Source organism: Staurois parvus, unplaced genomic scaffold (genome assembly GCF_062004578.1).
Source record: "Staurois parvus isolate SC_StPar_1 unplaced genomic scaffold, SC_StPar_1.0 ptg000634l, whole genome shotgun sequence".
Lineage (NCBI taxonomy): Eukaryota > Metazoa > Chordata > Amphibia > Anura > Ranidae > Staurois > Staurois parvus.
Window position 1 is genome coordinate 12,588,618 of NW_028318430.1, and position 19,581 is coordinate 12,608,198.

General features: G+C 44.3%; 1 protein-coding gene across 6 annotated transcripts in view; it reads right to left on the minus strand.

The window, feature by feature from the left end:
* ARHGEF7 (Rho guanine nucleotide exchange factor 7) overlaps window positions 1-19,581 on the minus strand; it is a 223,673-nt gene that overhangs the window by 87,894 nt on the left and 116,198 nt on the right. For all 6 annotated transcript variants that reach the window (XM_089693578.1, XM_089693575.1, XM_089693577.1 and 3 more), the window contains exon 9: window positions 18,996-19,118. In XM_089693578.1, the coding sequence (XP_089549704.1) occupies window positions 18,996-19,118 (123 nt within the window). The remainder of the gene's footprint in view (window positions 1-18,995; window positions 19,119-19,581) is intronic.

The window sequence follows — 19,581 nt, forward strand, 5'->3', positions numbered from 1 at the left end:
ACTAGACCTAGGTACTCCACACAGTGTCAGGATTGGAGGGCAGTCTTTGGAGATTTGATTATCCAGTCAAAGTTTTGAAGGGATATGGCTTTTGGATGTTTGCAGACAAGTTCTTGGCTGAGGAGTCCTTCTGTAGGAGGTCATCCACTTATGGCTTGATAGCCCTAGATTTGTAGAAAGAGCCAGAGGCAGGGCAAGCATTTTTGTTAAAAAAAAAAGGGGGGTGCAGAGGAAAGCCCAAATGTTGGTACCATGCACTGAAAATGCTGTATTCCCAAAGTAAAACGTAGGAAGTATTAGTGTGATGGGAAAATGGAAATAGGGAGATTGGCATCTTGAATGTCTATGGATGCAAAAAAAATTCCCCTGAGGGAAGCAGTGACAGATTCACTTGAATGGGCTGCCCTATGCATGACAAACGCACCAAAGAAGCTCCAGCTCCTTTTCAGGCATAGAGTGTTGCACGTCCACTACCCACGTTACGATAAAATGAATGCTTATCTCCTATACAGTTTCTTAGTATCCACAGGGGTATGTTTTGGCTGTGGAGAATTCGGTGGTTTAAAGGCAAAGACTAGTGCACACCGCATCAGTTAATTTGCCCACAGTAGAAAGCATTTGGCATGAAGCCAAAGCTTTCACCTCATAAGGCTCAGGGAAATCTTTCAATATCTCTGCTACAAAATCAATGCCCTTAATACTTTCCTCCATATCGTCAAGTAAAGGAGGTTCCGCTTCCCTTTCCTGAACAAGGTCAGATGGAAATGAGGGCATATAGCATTTCTTTATCGTACATCACGGGACACAGAGCAGGCTATTCATGACTATGTGGGTTACAGGCCATCTATAGGTGAATGGACGCTGGCCGACCAATCAGAAAGGAGGTCCTCCCCTATATAACCCCTCCTATACAGCAGGGCTTGACAAATTTGGTTTGAATCTAGGAGCCAGCTAAGAAAATTTAAGAGCCGGGGGGGGGGGGGGCAGATGGGGCAATGTCACAGGAGGGCGGCAGCATCACAGAGGAGGAGCAGTGGGACAGGAGGGGGGGGTCAGCGTCACAGAAGGGGGAGCAGGGAGAAAAGTGGGGAACAGGGAGACAAGTGGGGGACAGCTTCATGTGAGGGCAATGGGCTAGGTGGGGGGTAGCATCACAGGAGGGAGGGCAGCGGGCTAGGTGGGGGACAGCATCATGGAAGAGCAGTGGGCCAGGAGGGGGGGCAGTGGGACAGAAGGGGCAGCAGGGAGACAAGTAAGGTACAGGGAGACAGGTCGGGGGCAGCGTCACAGGAAGGGGGTAGGGAGACAGATGAGGGGCATCGCCACAATGGGGAGGGCAGCGGGTTAGGTGGGGGGCAGCGAGACAGGTGGGGGGCAGAGTCACAGGAGGGGGAACAGGGAGACAGGTGGGGGGCAGCATCACAGGAGGGAGGGCAGTGGGCTAGGTGGGGGGGGCAGCTTCACAGGAGGGTGGCAGTGTCACAGGAACTGGGCAGCAGGAAAGGAGGGGGGCAGCAGGACAGCTCTCACCTGTCCAACTGTGGCTCCTCCAGATGGTGTCAATGGGGGCAGCTTCACAGGAGGGGGGCAGTGTCACAGCAGGGGGGCAGCGTCAGAGGTGGGGGGTAGGGTGAGAGGTGAGGGGCAGCATCAAATGAGGGTGGGTAGCATCACAGGTGGAGGGCAGCATCACAAGAGGGTGGCATCGAGACAGGTGGGTGGCAGTGTCACAGGAACTGGGCAGCAGGAAAGGAGGGGGGCAGCAGGACAGCTCTCACCTGTCCAACTGTGGCTCCTCCAGATGGTGTCAATGGAGAGGATCCGGTGCCAGGAGGGGTAGCCTGGTTGTTGTGGGTCGGTGGGGTGGGCACCTTGCTGGAGGTGTGGATGTCACACAGCTGGCAGGACTTGGTGTCCCCACTGACTCCGGTCCTCCAGTTGGGAGACCCACCACGGTTAAAGGCAGCATTGACAGCCTCCGATGTGCGGCTGGCCACCCTGTGAGCACTCATCCAGTGGTGTGGATGGGGCGGTCGGTGTGGGCAGCAACGTCCTCTGCTCCATGGGCTCTCCGGCGGGGGGGGGGGGGGGGGCGAGTGTGGCTTTTGTGGTGGGGGTAGTCCAGGACTCTATGCACGGGGAAGGATGGACTCCAAGGATCCCGGAACCCTGGGCTGGGCTCCACTCTGTGGGGCAGGGGAGAGGTATGGCCAAGTTGGTAACTGATGGAAGTCAGGGACCTGCGGTAGGACTTGTAAGATTATTATTATTATACAGTATTTATATAGCGCCAAAGGCTATGCTCAGTGCTGTACAGTAGCAAGGGGGACAGAACATGAGACAAGACAGTAACAGTACAATACACAAGGGGTTCGAGGGCCCTGCTCTTTTGAGCTTACAATCTAGGAGGGAGGGGAAGGTGGTACAGGAGGAGATGGCTGTGGGGGATGGAGTGGTGGGAGGAGTGGAGGAGGTTAGTGGTTAGGTGAGGTCGGGTGTTAGGTGAGGTTGGGGTAGGCTTCCCTGAAGAGGAGGTTTTCAGGGTGCGCCTGAAGGTGAGGAGGGTAGGGGACAGTCTGATGGATTGGGGTAGGGAGTTCCAGAGGATGGGGGAAGTCCTGGAGAAGTCCTGCAATCGGGCGTGGGAGAAGGAGACCAGGGAGCTAGAGAGCAGGAGGTCCTGTGAGGAGCGGAGGGCACGGGTAGGGTAGTATTTGGGTATCAGGTCAGTTATGTAGTTTGGGGCGGCATTGTGAATGGCTTTGTAGGTCAGAGTTAGCAGTTTGAATTTGATGTGTTGGGTAATTGGGAGCCAATGAAGGGATTGGCAGAGGGGGGAGGCAGATGTGGAGCGCTTGGTGAGGTGAATGAGTCTAGCCACTGCGTTTAGGATCGACTGGAGTGGGGATAGAGTTCGTTTGGGTAGGCCAGTGAGAAGGGAATTGCAATAGTCCAGGCGTGAGATGATGGAGTGTACGAGTTGTTTGGTGGTGTCTGGGGTGAGGAATGTGCGTATCTTGGAGATGTTGCGGAGGTTGAGCCTGCAAGATCTAGATAGCAGTTGGATGTGGGGTAGGAAGGAGAGGTGGGAGTCCAGGGTGACACTCAGGACTTTGGTGTGTGGGGTGGGAGAGATAGTGGCGTTGTTAGTAGTGATGGAGATGATGGGGGGGGGGGGCACAAGGTGGGGGGAAGACCAGGAGCTCGGTTTTGGATAGGTTATGTTTGAGGAAATGGAGCGACATCCAGTCTGATATGTCGTTTAGGAGGTGGGCGATGCAGGCAGAGAGTGAGGGGGTGAGGTAAATTTGGGTGTCGTCGGCATAGAGGTGGTAATTGAAGCCGTGGGAGTGAATAAGTTTGCCAAGGGAGGAGGTATAGATGTAGAAGAGGAGGGGCCCGAGGACAGAGCCTTGGGGGACCCCGACAGAGAGGGGAGGGAGGGGGAGGTGGCAGTGTTGTAGGTGATGCTGAAGGAGCGTTGGGAAAGGTAGGAGGAGAACCAGGAGAGAGCAGCATCCTTGATGCCAAGGGAGTGCAGTTTGGCAAGGAGGAGAGGGTGGTCAACAGTGTCGACCTTTAGAATAGGCTCTTTAGAATTGTATCACTTTGGAGTTATCATACACAGGTCTCTGGGGTTCTCTCACACTTTTGGGGTGTTTATTAACTACTTGCCGACCGCAGATAGCCGAATGACGGCTACACTGTGGCCAGCCAGTTCTGGGTGGGCGTCATATGACGTCCTCCCAGAACGCGCTCTCCTGCGCGCCCCTGGGGGCGTGCACCCAGCGATCTCCGTGATCGCTGTGTCCTATGGACACAGCTGATCACGTGATGTGGTAAAAGGCCACTCACAGCAGCCTTTTACCACGTGATCAGCCGTGTCCAATGACACGCTGATCACCGGGAAATGCAATTGCCGGTTCTCGGCTGCACTTTCCTCACGCTGTCAGAGGAAAGTACTGCCAAGAACTGGCAGTTGTCAGAGCAGGGATCAGCACCGATCATCAGGGCACTGATGATCGGTGCCCAGCAGTGCCACCCACAAGTTACTCCCACCTGTGCCCAGCAGTGCGCCCACATGTGCCCAGCAGTGCCCCCACCTGTGCCACCCAGCAGTGCCACCTACCTGTGCCCAGCAGTCCCACCCACCTGTGCATGTCCATCGGTGCAGCCCAGCAGTGCTGCCAGTCAGTGCCACCAGTCAGTGCCTTTGTCACCTACCTGTGCCCAGCAGTGCCACCAGCCAGTGGTTGTGCCCACCAGTGCTGCCAGTCAGTGCCGTCTATCAGTACCCATCATCAGTGTCCGCCTATCAGTGCCGCCTATCCGTGACACCTCATTAGTGCTGCCTATCAGTGCCGCATATCCGTGCCACCTCATTAGTGCTACCTATCAGTGCCGCCTATCAGTGCCCATCAGTGCTGCCTCATCAACGCAGATCAGTGAAGGAGAAAAATTACCTGTTTGAAAAACTTTATAATAGAAACAAAGAAACTTTTTTTTCAAATTTTGTGCACTTTTTTTGTTTATAGCGCAAAAAGTAAAGCACCCAGCGGCAATTAAATACCACCAAAAAGAAAGCTCTATTTGTGAGGAAAAAATGCTAAAAATTTCATGACTACAATCTTGCATGACCGCGCAATTGTCAAAGTGTGACAGTGCTGAAAGCTGAAAATTGGCCTGGTAAAGAAGGGGGTATAAGTGCCCGGTAGGCAAGTGGTTAAGTGAGATGGGTCTTAATTTAGGAAGATAGTGTTCCCTACTGGAAGGCATTTCATCCTCATCTAGGGGGGTCACTGTAGTTACTCTCAGATTCTGAAGCCTCTGATTTTAATGAGATTACAATTTTAGGCCTCATAGAATGGTCTGGATGTGAGCTGCTAAAAGTTTCAATGACATTTGTTGTCTGCCAAGTAGAATGTTTAACCCTTGTACTGCTGGCTTTTAGCTCCTGTGTCTCCTGTTACCAATTGCTGATCTGCACGGTTTTGGACATCTACCTCATGCTGGAGATGGGTATTCGCTCGTTTTTAAAGTTGATTTTATCCCTTTACAATCAGACAACTCCTCAGAGATCTGATCTAGATTCTCTCTTAGAAAAATGATCAATTCTTTGTTTTTGGACTCTTTTTTCCTTAAAATTCAACATTTTAGCTGACAATTCTCTGTAAAGAGAAACAAAGCTCTAAATTGGAAAAGAAGAAGAGGTGTTGTGACTGAGTTGTGTTTGCGCTTTTTATTTTTGGCCACTAGATGGAGTGCGATCGGAAATGGAAGTCAGCCATCTTTTGTTTATCTGAAGGCCAAGACATACCTGGCTGCTGCTGCTGATTAATCTCCTGTGGCCAGGACACAGAGCGGGCTAATAAGTAGGGGCATGCGAGTACTCCACTGAGGGGAAAGAGTGGACCAGTCAGTCAGGAGCTAACCTAGATGGCTCATAAGGCAGCATTTGTGTTGAGAGTTTTTTCAGCACACTATTTGCATAGCTGTATCATGGTGATCTGTGTTACTAGTGGAGGTGCACAGGTTTGCGCTATCTGAAGTAATGTCTTCCAGAAAGCGGAGTGGAGGAGGTGCACCAGGAAAGGGCACTAATGTACCACCGCCAGGTTCTGAGGAACGTAGCCGAAGGTCCGCTGTAATATCCTCTCCTGAGAGGTCAGAAGTGACTGGGCAGTCTGAGCCGCTGCATCTATCTTGCATTGTGGCTATTACTGAGGCTTCTGCCTCAGCATATGTAACCAAGGATGATCTTGCTTCAGCCTTAGCGGGTTTAGAAGATAACATCGCTGGGATGATTGCATCAGATTCTCAGGGGACTAGGAAGCTGGATAGATCCCAGTCACTAGAACCACCAATCCTGAAGCAGGAATGGGTGGAGCCTGGAGGATGAGGAAGAGCTGGGGGAAGGTCAGGCAGTAGAATTTCTGTCTGAGGATTCACAGCCGAAGGTCTCTGCCTCCCAGTCAGAGATTTTAAGTCCAAGATCTCACTGATCTGATATGGTATGGTCTGGATTCGGGCTACCTCCGATAGAACCCTCTGGAGGTTACTTATTCTTCCCTGAGCTCTTTAAACCCTTCACAGAGTACTCAGACCTTTCACCTGCATCCTCTTTTGCAGCAAATTATGTATGCTGACTGGGATCACCCAGACAGGTTTTTTGTGCCACCAAAGAGGTTTTCTTGCTTGTACCCCATGCAACAAAAGTTTAAGAAATTGGGGTTGCCTGTAGTGGATGCAGCAGTTTCATCCCTGAATAAATCTGTAACATGTCCTGTGGATAATATACAGGTTTTCAAGGACCCAGTGGATAAGAAGCTGGAATCTCTCCTTAAGGTCTCCTTCTCCCTGGCAGGTTGTGCTGCACAGCTAGTTGTGGCAGCGATTGGCATTTCACAGAGTCTTTCTGACCGTGTCAAGCATCGGATTGGAAGACCATCAGTGCAGGGGGGAATGCTCGGACGAGGATTTGGAGGGATGTTCCACGTGCTTTGCTTTTGAATTTTGTGGCCACGTGGAAGGCTGTAATCCAAGACAAAAGGGTAATTTCCATGATTTATCTGGGGTACAGACTAGAATTTCAAGTATTTCATTCCAGTTTCTAAGATCAAATGTACCAACGAATACAGAGAAAAGAAGAGCTTTATTTCAAGTACTCAGAGGTTCCAGTGGGCTAAAGGTTTCAGGGCTTTTAATCAAACTGGTTTACAGTCCCAGAACCAAATGGTGATGAAAGGCCCATTTTGGATCGCGAGGTTCTAAATCGGTTCAGTCAGAAGTGGCCTCCCTACAGGAGGGAGATTTTTTGGCGTCAATAGACATCAAGGACACATACCTGCATGTACCGATATTCATTCCTCACCAAAGATTTCTGCTGTTTGCAGTATATGCTCAGCATTTCCAGTTCATAGCACTACCGTTTGGGCTGGCCACAGCTCCCAGAGTTTTCACAAAAATTCTTGCTCTGGTGTTGGGGCTACTCAGAACTTGGGGAGTATCGGTTACAGGTTGTCTAGATGATCTTTTGCTCAGAAATTGGTCGGTGCCAAATCTGAAGCAGGATGTGGTCCTTACAATGCAGATCCCGGAAGAGCTGGGCTAAGTGCTCAAGCTCAAAGGTATTTCTGCCTCCAGGGAAATGTTGCACCGTGAGGAACGAGGTTTTCAGTTTGAAGGCCAAGAGGTATCCTTCAATTTGCCTCTGTATGAGGTTGCTGGGGAAGATGGTGTCTTTGTTCAAGGCTATTCCCTATGCTCAATTCCACTTCAGACCACTCCAAAGGTACATTCTGTCTGTTTGAAACAAAAATATTGCGGCCCTGGATTATGCCACATCTCTGTCTACAGAGGTGCAGCAGAGCCTGAATAGGTGGTCGATAACTCACAATTTGGAGATGGGAAGATCCTTTTGGCCAGTGGTTTGGAAGCTGGTAACCACCGATGCAAGCCTTTCATGGGGGCCCTGGGGGGCCGTTCTGGAGGAGGCCACAGTTCAGGGAATATGGCTTCTACAGGAAAGGGTTCTTCCCATCAATGTCCTGGAACAGTGCAGTGAAGGCTGGCTCTGAGATATTGGACATCCAGGCTTCAGGGTTGGCCTGTAAGGATTCAGTCTGCCAATGCCACAGCAGTCGCATACTTCAACCACCAGGGTGGTTCCAGGAATCGAGGTGCTCAAAAGTTGGTGAACTGCATTCTGACCTGGGCAGAGAGATATGTTCCAAATCTATCAGCAGTGTTCATTCCAGGTGTGGAAAATTGGCAGGCGGATTATCTCGGTCACCAGTAGTTGATTCCAGGGGAATGGGCTTTGCATTCTGATGTTTTCAAGGAAATCTGCCAGAGATGGGGTTGCCCGGATTTACAGTAGATCTATTGGCATCCAGGTGCAACAACACCGTCGGTCTTTTTGTGTACAGGAGAAGGGACCCTCACGTGGCATGGATAGGCGCCTTAGTGATTCCTTGGAATCAGTTCTCACTAATTTATGCCTTTCCTCCAATCCAGCTGCTGCTGTGTTTCTTATGCAGTATTCAGCAGGAGTCTATTCCAATGGTAGGCTCCGGCCTGGCCCAGGAGGGTCTGGCACGTGGACATTGTGAAGATGGCAGTAGGTAGGCCGTGGGCCCTGATGTATCGGCCAGACCTGTTGTCTCAAGGTCCTATATTGCACCGAGCATTACGGTCGCTAAATCTGACAGCGTAGCTTTTGAAACCCATATCTTGAAGGATGGGGAGCATCGGATTCTGCCATCATCATCATGTTGGGTTCCAGAAAGGAAGTTTCTAGGAACATTTATTACAGAACCTGGAAGGCTTACATTGCCTGGTGTGAGGTTCACAAATAACACCCACAAAAGTATGTGATTGGCAGGATTCTGTCATTTCTTCAAGCAGGGTTGCAGAAAAATTTGGCTGTTGGTACCATTAAGGGCCAGGTTTCAGCATTAGCTATTTTTTCCCAGAGGCCAATTGCATCTCACTCTTTGGTCTGCACATTTTTACAAGGAGTGATGCATATGGTTTCTCCAGTCAGGGTGCTTTTGTGTCCTTAGGGACTGAACTTGGTTTTGGAGGTTTTACAAAAGACACCATTTGAAACTATTGGGAGAGATTACACTGGTCCTGTTGACTCGTAAGGTGTTGTTTCTAGTGGCAATCACTTCTGAGAGAAGGGTGCCGTAGCTGGCAGCTCTCTTGCAGAGAACCATTTCTGGTTTTGCATCATGATAGGGTGCTGTTGCAAACTCATCTGTGCTTTTTACCAAAGGTGGTTTCTGGTTTTCATCTCAGTCAGGACATAGTTCTGCCTTCATTGTTTCCTAGGCCTCAGTCAGCAAGAGAAAGATCTCTGCATACTTTGGATGTGGTTTGTGCTATACGGCAACAGCACAGGTCAGGAGGCCAGATGTTCTATTTGTGCTGCCAGAGGAGTGGAGGAGCATCTTGGGCAATCCGCCATCATGCATCAGTGGCTCAGGTTGGCAAGGCCACTACATGGTCTTCGGTTCACAGATTCACAAAATTCTGCCAGGTGGATGTCAGCACCCTAGAGGATTCTGCCTTTGGCCACAGTGTTTAATGAACGGCTGAGTAGGTCCTGAGGGATTGATGGTGGCCATCCCTGGTGCCACCCTCCCCTCAAATTTCTTATTGCTTTGGGACATCCCACATAGTCATGAATAGCCTGCTCTGTGTCCCGTGCTGTATGATAAATAAAATTGGATTTTTTGTACATACTTACCTGTTAAATCCATTTCTTGGAATACATCACAGGACACAGAGGTCCCAACCCTCTTTCTGGAATGTCATTACAAAAACTGAGGTACTTCCTGTATAGGAGGGGGTTATAAAGGGGAGGACCTCCTCTCTGATTGGTCGGTCAGTGTCCATTCACCTATAGGCGGCCTATAACATACATAGTCATGAATAGCCTGCTCTGTGTCCTGTTATGAACTCCAAGAAAGGAATTTTACAGGTAAGTATGCAGACAAAAATACAATTTTTTGAACTCTGAAAACACTGGGCACTCTTACAACCATTCAGTTTCAGACATTGGAAGAGTCAAATCTGCCTTTTTCAGATAGGCTGTGTGGTGCATGCCTTAAAGCAGGGGTCCTCAAAGCTTTGCAGAGAGATAGAAACCAGCATGTCCCCAGTGTAAGGAGGGAGATCAGTGTTGTTTACACTCACAGATCTCTCCTGTCAGCTTTTCTGCCGATCACAGAGTCCCAGCCATGAATCGCTGGCCGGAACCCGGTGACTGACATCCTCAGGAACCAATGAGAGCGCAGGTAGGGTGGCACGCTATCCGAAGTCACACACACACACACACACACACACACGTATATTTGCACAGTGCAGCCGCCCTGTAGCAGTACATCTGCTATGGGGTGGTCTTTAAATGGTTAATATTTAACCTTTCGCCGCCCAGCCAATGGCCATTTGGCAGCCGGCAAAATCCCTCAGCGTTCCGGGTGGACGCCATAAGGCGTCCTCCCGGGCATGCGCAGATTGCACGCCTTCAGAGCCACGCAGCGGCGTGATCTGTCACCGGCCGTGTACCTCGGACACGGCCGATGACAGATCTGAGTACAGGCCCCGTTGCCGTTACCATATGACCTGCTGTGACCAATCACAGCAGGTCACATGACAGTTGTATACAATGGATGGCTTCATTCACGCCATCCATTGTATACTAGTATGCCTAGCTGTGAAGGGTCACAGCGATCACATGCACAAGCTCGGCCAATCACAGCCCAGCTGTGTCATGTGATTAGTGAAAAAAAAAAAAAAGCCCTGAATGAATCGATGTCATTCAGGTAAATGCTTGCTTATAGCAAAGTAATTCTTTGCTATAAGCAAATTGTGTAAAAAAAATACTGATCACTTCCCCAAAGTAGTACAATGTTACTATGGTAACACTGTACTACTTTGGTCAAAGTGAAATATGAAAAAAAATCTTTAACAAAAAGAAAAAAAATGTAATAAAAAATTAAAAATATTAAAAATGTAAAAAAAAATGTTTTTTTTTTTTCATACTGTCACCAGTCAGTGTCCCTGATCACCGCCATGCCAATTATATGATGACGCTGTACTGCACTGGTGACAGTATGTAAAAAAAAAATTGTAAAAATAATTTTTTAAATTTTTTCATTTTCCGTAAAATGACAAAAAAAAAAATACAACTTCAAAAAACTCGCCATGCCTCTTATGAAGTACGTCGGACTGTCTACTTTGCAAAAAGGGGTCATTTGGGGGATATCTGTACTGTTCTGACATTCTTGGACCTCAAGAAATTAGACTGGCGGTTAGCACTTCAGGATTGATCAATTTTCAGATCTATACCATAGTTTGTGAACTCTAACTTTCCTACAAACTAAAAAATACATCCTAATTTGGGTTATTTTCACCAAAGACATGTAGCAGAATACACTTTGGCCTAAATTTATGAAGAACAATTATTTATTTGCAAACTTTTATAACAGAAACTAAGAAAAATGTTTTTTTTGTTTTTTTTTTAATTTTTGGTCTTTTTTTGTTAATTTAGCAAAAAATAAAAACCCCAGTGGTGATTAAATACCACCAAAAGAAAGCTCTAGTTGTGTGAAGAAAATGATAAAATTTTAGTTTGGGTACAATGTTGTATGACCGCGCAATTGTCAAAGTGTGAGAGCGCTGAGACCTGAAAAATGGCCTGGGACGGAAGGGGGTAAAAGTGCCCTGTATGGAAATGGTTAAATGCTTTATTTTTTTCTGATGCATATTTGCATTTGACACAAAATTATTATAATTTATTATAATATTTGCAAAGGATTATGTGATACTGTTTTTGATATAACTTTTTTTATATACTATTATTACTACAATTTGTGGCACTTTTACATTAATTACTGTTTTAGACATGTACATAGTACTGCTTGGCACTGTTTTTGATCAGTTTTCGGATCTATACCCTAGTTTGTGAACTCTATAACTTTCCTACAAACTAAAAAATACATCCTAATTTGGGTTATTCATTTTTGTTGAAACTTGTGGGAACAAAGGAAGTGTGGGCAGCTGAACTGATATTATTGTATAGGACTTTTTTCACATTGCTAAATGGATATTATTGTACAGTATCTTATTACTTGGTGGATGTATATTTGTTGGTTGGAAGTGGTGTAAGTAGCATACACTCCCTTTGACATTCATGAGCGGATTACCAGGTATTATTTTATTGAAAACTAGGGACTCAAAATCAAACATTACGGTATTATGGCTAGGTCCACACTGCTGCGATACGATTTTGATCCGACTTTCAGTGTAATTATGTAGTGCTACTTGGATGCAACGTTGATAAGGTTTGAAAAGTCTATGGGGCCAAAAAAAAATAAAAATATCACACTGAAGTCGCATCAAATAGTACAGGAATCTTTCCAAAATTGCTCTGTGCTGAGGCACACAGATGTAAATGGACAATTGAAAACAATGTCATTTTCCTTGTCATGCGATTCTAGACCAGACCTATTTGTAAAAAAGTAATTGCGTTTCCATCCTCTTTAATGGTAAAGCTTTCTAACTAGCTTTGCTTCAGCATTTTGGTGATTGCAGTATCCGTTCATCAACTGATTTTCCTGTTATCTAGTCTTACTCCTTTACTTGCTAATAACCTTTTATGCTGCTTTGCATGTTAATACAATTTTGCAATACAGATATTGCTTTAGTGAAAGCATTTTTAACAATATATACACTGTTGATCGAGTACAATCATCGCATACCCTCCACTCTGTCAAAAAATTAGCGCTGGAGAGAGGAGCTGGATGCATGTAGATAAAAGAAGCATTTTTTTTTTTTTTTTTTTAACCACTGATCTGACATTCGATTGCTAGATAGATTGCTAGGAGCAGCTCTGATCATGTCTGTGCACAATCTCCAGAGCAAGTGGTGCACAAAGGAGTAGGTGTCACAAGAATACAGGGCAGAAGATAAATGTCCTTTCACAGGAATACCTCACAAATTAGGCTGTTGATCTACTGCCCACAGTCATTAACGGGTTTAGGGTTCATGCACACTGGCTTAAAAAAACGCCAGTGCTCTTGGCGGGGAAAAAAAAAATGCTCATTTTGAGTGGTTTTTTTTTGTATACGCATTTAGCATTTTTGTTTTCCCAGAAAATCACTCTCAAAAACAGAAAACAGAGGTGGGGTTTTCTGCCTCTAAACATTGAGCTTAAAATATGCCTCTAAACATCATAATGTGCATGGACACATAGGATAACATTAGCTGCTTCAACAGGCAAGACCCTAAACTCCTCTAGGAGCAGCATTCATTTTTAAGCCACTGTTCATGGAACCTTAAGGTGAACTTCTTCATATGAAAAAAACTTTCCTTAAGTTCACATGCTGAACACGGGAGCGGATCCTTTTGGGAGGTAAATTTCATAAACCTGGAAGCTTCAACACTCCTTGGCTGTAATACTATGGGTACGGGCCACTAATGCACACCAGCTAATAAGGAAGCACACGTACATGCACACACACACACACACAAACACTGAGAAAATCCAGTAAGACAATGTATGCAAATGCAAGAAAAGTATTAGACGCCTATTGGCATTGTTGGAAGTTTTTTTACAAAGCAGCATACTATGGTTCCATGTATCCTGAAATCTTATTGTGGATTCTTTTAAATGTGAAGCAGGTGGTAGAAGGAAAAAATTGGGAATTGCAGAAAGCAGAGGGAAATTCTAGATTCCCCCAAATTTCACACTAAGGATCTCGGTTATTTTCAGTAAAATTATAACACTTCCTGGCTGCACAATAAAGAACAAAACATTCTTTCATGCAGTCTGTTCTGATGCTTGAAAAAATTGCCTAGACTATCTTCTTGTCCTCAGCTTGCAGACACTGCAATCTAAAGGGTACATAATAGGAAACAAGCATACAGCGAACAAGCAAACCACCCACAAAACAGGACCAATTCCATCCGATCACCATAAAGAACTATAAAGTGAATTTCTTCATTGCACCACCTCATGATCTAAGGCAGCAAAACATGATCTAAGGCTTCATAATTAATGACTATAATCAAACATATTATGGTTCATACCCAATGATGGAAGTAAGAATCAGCTCAGCTGTGCTCTATCACCCATTTATACGCCTTTGTTTTACTTCATATTCGTGATTGAACTTACATAGTCAAAAATGCATATCATCGCCTGAATTAAATTGCCCCCAAAAATTCCAAACAATTCAGCCAATACTGTAAACGTGAGGAATCTGAGTTATGCCAGGCTTGCTTCCAGCTCTTGCAATGCTAATTTGCAGCAACTCCACATTACTTTCAGCTATAATTTAAAAAAATACATGTCTAGTGGGATGTAATGAACTCCTATTTCAGATTTGGTTTAGTAAAATGCACAGTTTGTTAAGCACATTTCATAGTGAGTGTTTAGTGCAGACTGATTTACAAAGTTAAATGACTGTACAGTATTGTAATCCACAGCAACCTGATATGTGCTATTTTTGAACAGGTATTGTACCAACAATATGCACTTTGAGTTTATTAAATACTTTACATCTAATAAAGGAAATATCTATGTAGACTTCCCAAAATATTCTTAATGTGTTGCTCTTATCAATTCCCTATATGCTCAAAAGCATTTTTGCACATAAAAATTAAATATAAGACTACAGTGCATTAGCCTGTGTAAGATTCCTTGCATGATATAAGGCAGGATGAGGACATCTGTTATCCCAGGTGCAAGAGCAGTCTTTACACACAGCAAATGTGTTAACAAGCTACTTGTACAAAAGTAGTTTCCTTAATATCCAACTCACACTTGTGAAGCGGACTGTTGCTTGTAGTAGATCGAGCAGGAACTTTCAGCACTAGCAGGCCTCAGGATGGCACACAGGCACCGCATTGTACAGAGAGAACCAGCGCACAATGCTGCAACAGAATATGAGCAGTTTGTTTTGTGTTCTGATAGAAGGCTGGGACTCCTTTCCCTAGATTCTGATAGGAGGATGACATCACCTCTCCAGCACACAGCCAAGCACGGGGTAAGCAGTAGACACAAAGAAGTCACTGCCTTGCTTATCCATGCTCCAGTTACTCTCCAAATATTCTATGCATTAACTCACTACACACATGGTACCATAAAGATAAACTATTTGGTGCCCATAGCAACTACCTTAACATATAGCGGTCAAGGTCCTTGACCATTATATGTGGACTAATAAAGAGGAGGTAATGAGCCCAAATACAAAACTGACATATGTTTAACAAGCGAAGAAGAAAAAACAGCACTGTGTTCTAGATGCCACGTACAGGCACAGTTTGCACCATTAAAATAATATGAGATGAACATTAGCATAACAGACAATTTCATAATGCGGTACATCTACTGTATATAAAGCTGACTATACACTAGAAGATTTTCAATTGAACATTTATAAAAAAAAAATTTTGAGCATTCAATTACTGAATATTGTGCAAAAGTTATTCAAAATTGAATTTGCTTGTAACATGGATTTTTGGAATTAATTTAATTTAGATTTAGAAATGTGTTAATTTAATAAAACATTTCCATCCTGCTCCTTCAAATTCACCACTGTGGTTGAAAACTAATGACCCCACTAACAATTAGAAAATCGAACAAACGTTCTTAAAACAAAAAAACATTTTAAGCAAGATTCTTCTATAGCCAGCCTAAGGCAGCATGGTTAGAGCCAATTACATTAAGATGAAATTTTGTGATTTGTTCAACATCATAAATATGAACATTAATGGCAGGCATTACCAGTTCAGCTTTCGTACTCCTTTAAGGCCAGAGCATATTTTAACATTTCCATTATGGGCCTGTGTATTTGATAACTTGCACATTACTTAACCTCTTAGCTCGGGCGCCTCCTGGCCCTTTAAGAGGGCTCAGAAGCCGAGAGGCGGGGCGGGGCTCTAGGGTCATGTGACCACCGTGATTCGCCGTCACATGATCGGAAAAGGTCCCATTCGAAAGGGGAGATTGAGACCTTTCCGTGAATCACGGACATATGTGCTGGGAGCATGCAGGGCGTGCGCTCTCAGCACATTATGTACTTTCTAATTGCGCGCAAATATGCGGCTGCACGGCGTCAAGGCCCAGATGCCAAGAGGCCGCATATTTGCGTATGCTCGGCGTCAAGGGGTTAAGATAAAGTGATACATACGTAAAGCGCTGAGTAAACGGTTGGTGCTATATACTGTAAATCTGTTCAAATTATACAATCCTATAAAAAGGTGTGGCAATTTTATTTCTAGAACAGACTGTAAAAAAAAAAAAAAAAAAAAAGGAAAAAAAAAAAAAAAGGGTTTGCTTACTTATACACCAGTGACTGCTGTCACCTTCAAAGTAGTCCCCTTGTGAAGCAATGCACTTTGCTAGACATCTGTGCCACTACCAGAAACATTCCTGAAACTTGTTTTCTGTAACACCGTGCAGTATCTTTGTCACAGTGCGCCGAATGTCCAAAATGTTATCAAATCTGATTTTTTTAATTTTAGAAACAGCCAAAAGTCCCCTTGTGAAGCAATGCATTTTTCTAGAAGTCTGTGCCACTGCCAGAAACATTCGTGGAACTCACAAACACGTACGCATCATGTGCAGGAGCATAACCATGTTGGAGAATCCATTTGTCAGGCCAGAGTTCTAGTCTTTTCCCCAGAACAGATTCTCATAGCCTTTTCAGAATTTCCAAGTAAACCATGTTGGTTGACCATTGTACCATGTTCTGTGAACTATCCCATTGTGATCAAATTCACATACCAGCATGGTTTTCCACTGAATGCTCTGGTGTTTTGTTTCTGAATCATACTGGAAGGACCATTTTTCATTACCAGTAAAAACCCTATCAAACACTTGTGCAGTCTTCAAAAGATCGGATGAAATTTGAAGACGACGTTCTTTCTGATCATTTGTCAAGATACGAGGCTCTATCTTTGCGGAAATCTCTCTCGTTCTAAAAAATCCTCCGTTAGAATCTGCCACAATGTTTCCCTGTTCATGTTCAATTCTTCTTCCATTATTCGAACACTCAATCTTTGATCTGAGCGTACATAGATTCAGATTCTGTCCACTTTTACATCCATCCTTTGCGTTTTTGGCTGCTTACTTCTTGCATGATCGTACACAGCTTCCCATCCCTCTTTAAACCGCTTATGCCATTAAAAAACACTTGATTGCTTCATGGAATGTTCACCATAAGCCTGTTGTAAGCAAGCTTAAGTTTCACTCACAGTTTTGCCAATTTTCACACAAAATTTTATGTTATTCGGCTGCTCCTGATTCCTGCCATTCATTTTCCACCAACAGCACAATGCACACACGTTATTTCTTCTACTGTTCCATAATGAGTCAACTGGTCTGCGACCCTGACGAGTGCAAGTTAGAACATGTCAGAACACATTTGAATGTGAATGGCTATGTGACTCACCACCATAATGCTATGCAGGAATTAAATTGTCATACCTCATACACCAGATTAACCATCATTTTAGGACTACCCACCTAATACTGAGTAGGACCCTCTTTTGTCACCAAAACAGCCCTGACCCATTAAAGAATGGACTCCACTAGACTTCCAAATGTATGCTGTGGTATCTGGCACCAAGCCATCAATAGCAGATCCTTTAAGTCCTGTAAGTTGTAAGTTGGGTCCTCCATGCATCAGACTTGTTTTTCTAGCAGATTTGACAGATGCTCGATGGACTGAGATCTGGAGAATTTGAAGGCCAATTTAGCACCTCAGGCTTGTTGCTGTGTTCCTCAAACAATTTTTGGACCATCTTTTCAATGTGGTAGGGTGCATTATCCTGCTGAAAGAGGGCACTGCCATCAGGGAATACGGTTTCCATGAAGGGATGTACTTGGTCAGCAATAATGTTTAGGTAGGTCAACATCTAAGTCAACACTTTGAAGACACCATCTGCCATTGCTCTGTGGTCCAGTTCTGATGCTCACATGTCCATTGTAGGCACTTCTGGCTGTAGACATAGGTCAGCATGGGCACCCTTGACTGGTCTTCAGCTATGCAGCCCTGTACGCAGCAAACTGCGATACACTGTGTTCTGACACCTTCTATTGAATCAGACTACATGGGTCAGCCTTTACTTCCCACATTAATCAATGAGCTTTGGCCACCGATGACCCTGTTGCCGGTTTACTCGTTTTCCTTCCTTGGACCACTTTTGGTAGGTCCTGACCACTATAGCCTGGGAACATCCTGCAAGAGTTGCAATTTTAGAGTTTCTCAGGCCCACCCATATGGCCATTACAATTTGGCCCTTATCAAAGTTGCTTGACTCCTCACGCTTGGCCATTTTTCAACCTAAGGCACAACATGCTCACTTGCTGTCTATTATATCTCATCAACTTTCGATACGTTTTTAAAATATATACACAAATGTTTTGCCTTTAATTTAGATTTTGAACTAAATGAGTATTTTTACAAGGTGAGGGTTTACAATCACTTTAATGTTATCAGCAATTTGAGCTACAGTAGGACTATACAGGCCAGCCTTTGCTTTCCATGTGAATCAATGAATCTTGGCTCCTCATAAAGTCGTAACTGGATCACTGATCCACTGGTTTTCCTTTCTTGGACCACTTTTGCCACTGCAGACTGGGAACATCCCAGATGAGCTGCAGTTTTGGAGATGCTCTGACCATGTTGTTTACCCATTACAATTTCTCTCAAATACTTACGCTTGTATTTTTTTTTCCCTTGCTTTAAAACCATCAGGGACAACATGATCACTTGCTACCTAATATATCCCATGAAATTTCAGATGCCATGGTTATGAGGTGATCAATGTTATTCACGTTACTTGTCAGGGATCAAAAAGTTATGGCTGATCAGTGGGGAATTGAAATAGATAAAATATTGTGTAACAATTAATTGCAACAACTTAATTACTGCTATTTTATTCTAAAGGGCTTCTGCTTTCATAAAGTATGTTTTCAGGGGTTTTATGTAATCATCAGGTCTCAAATATACATTTTAATGTGTACAAAAAATAAAAACAGTTCAAACAATGAGTATCTGACATGCTTCTTGATAAATCTGCTTGCTTTGGCCATCTTAACTCAAATGTTAATTTCTGAAACACCTTTACTTTGCAACCCAAAAAAACAGAATTATTTGCTTCAAAACAATACCAGGTTTAAGCTGCACTTCAAATTACAAAAGGTCTCTACAATAACAAATCATGGAGAAATGGCTGCTGAAAATGGAGCTTTCAGGTCAGATAAGAATAAAATGATTATTACTACTTACACAAGCTACTTACTGTATATATTTTATTTAAAACACATTTAATCTGTATTTAATTTAAAATAATAGTCTCAAAACACTTTTTCTGCTTAACAGAAAGTATATTAAAACATGCTGCAAGTAAAAAAAATATATACCTTTTAATATCTGTGTAATCAAAAACATGTATTTGCTTATATTAAACCTTACCTATGTTGTGTCAGTACATTTACAGCAGAAGGGTGATTGGCACAATAAGCTAGGTAAAGATTCTTCATCTTAGGCATCAGGTTCAAAAAGCATCCTCCAACCCTCTGTTGACCTTCGGGCAATCTAAGGTGGAAATCCAAAAGGAGTTACATGTTTATACAGAATAAAAATAAATTTTTATTGCAAATGAGTAGATTTAACAGAGAAACATTTGTGCAAGGTGCAGACATTTTCAATTTTAATTTCAACAACAGTACTGGCATTAGGATCAAGGGTACCCAAAAAGTTGCTTAGGGATTAACACTGCTCATACACATGGACGTTTCTCACAATTTAAAATACCGTATTTTTCGCTCCATAAGACGCACCTGACCATAAGACGCGCCTAGGTTTTAGAGGAGAAAAACAAGAAATAAAATATTCTGAACCAATGGACTGCGGACACAGTACAGGAGATGGCCAGAGACTGCGGACACAGTACAGGAGATGGCCAGAGACTGCGGACACAGTACAGGAGATGGCCAGAGACTGCGGACACAGTACAGGAGATGGCCAGAGACTGCGGACACAGTACAGGAGATGGCCA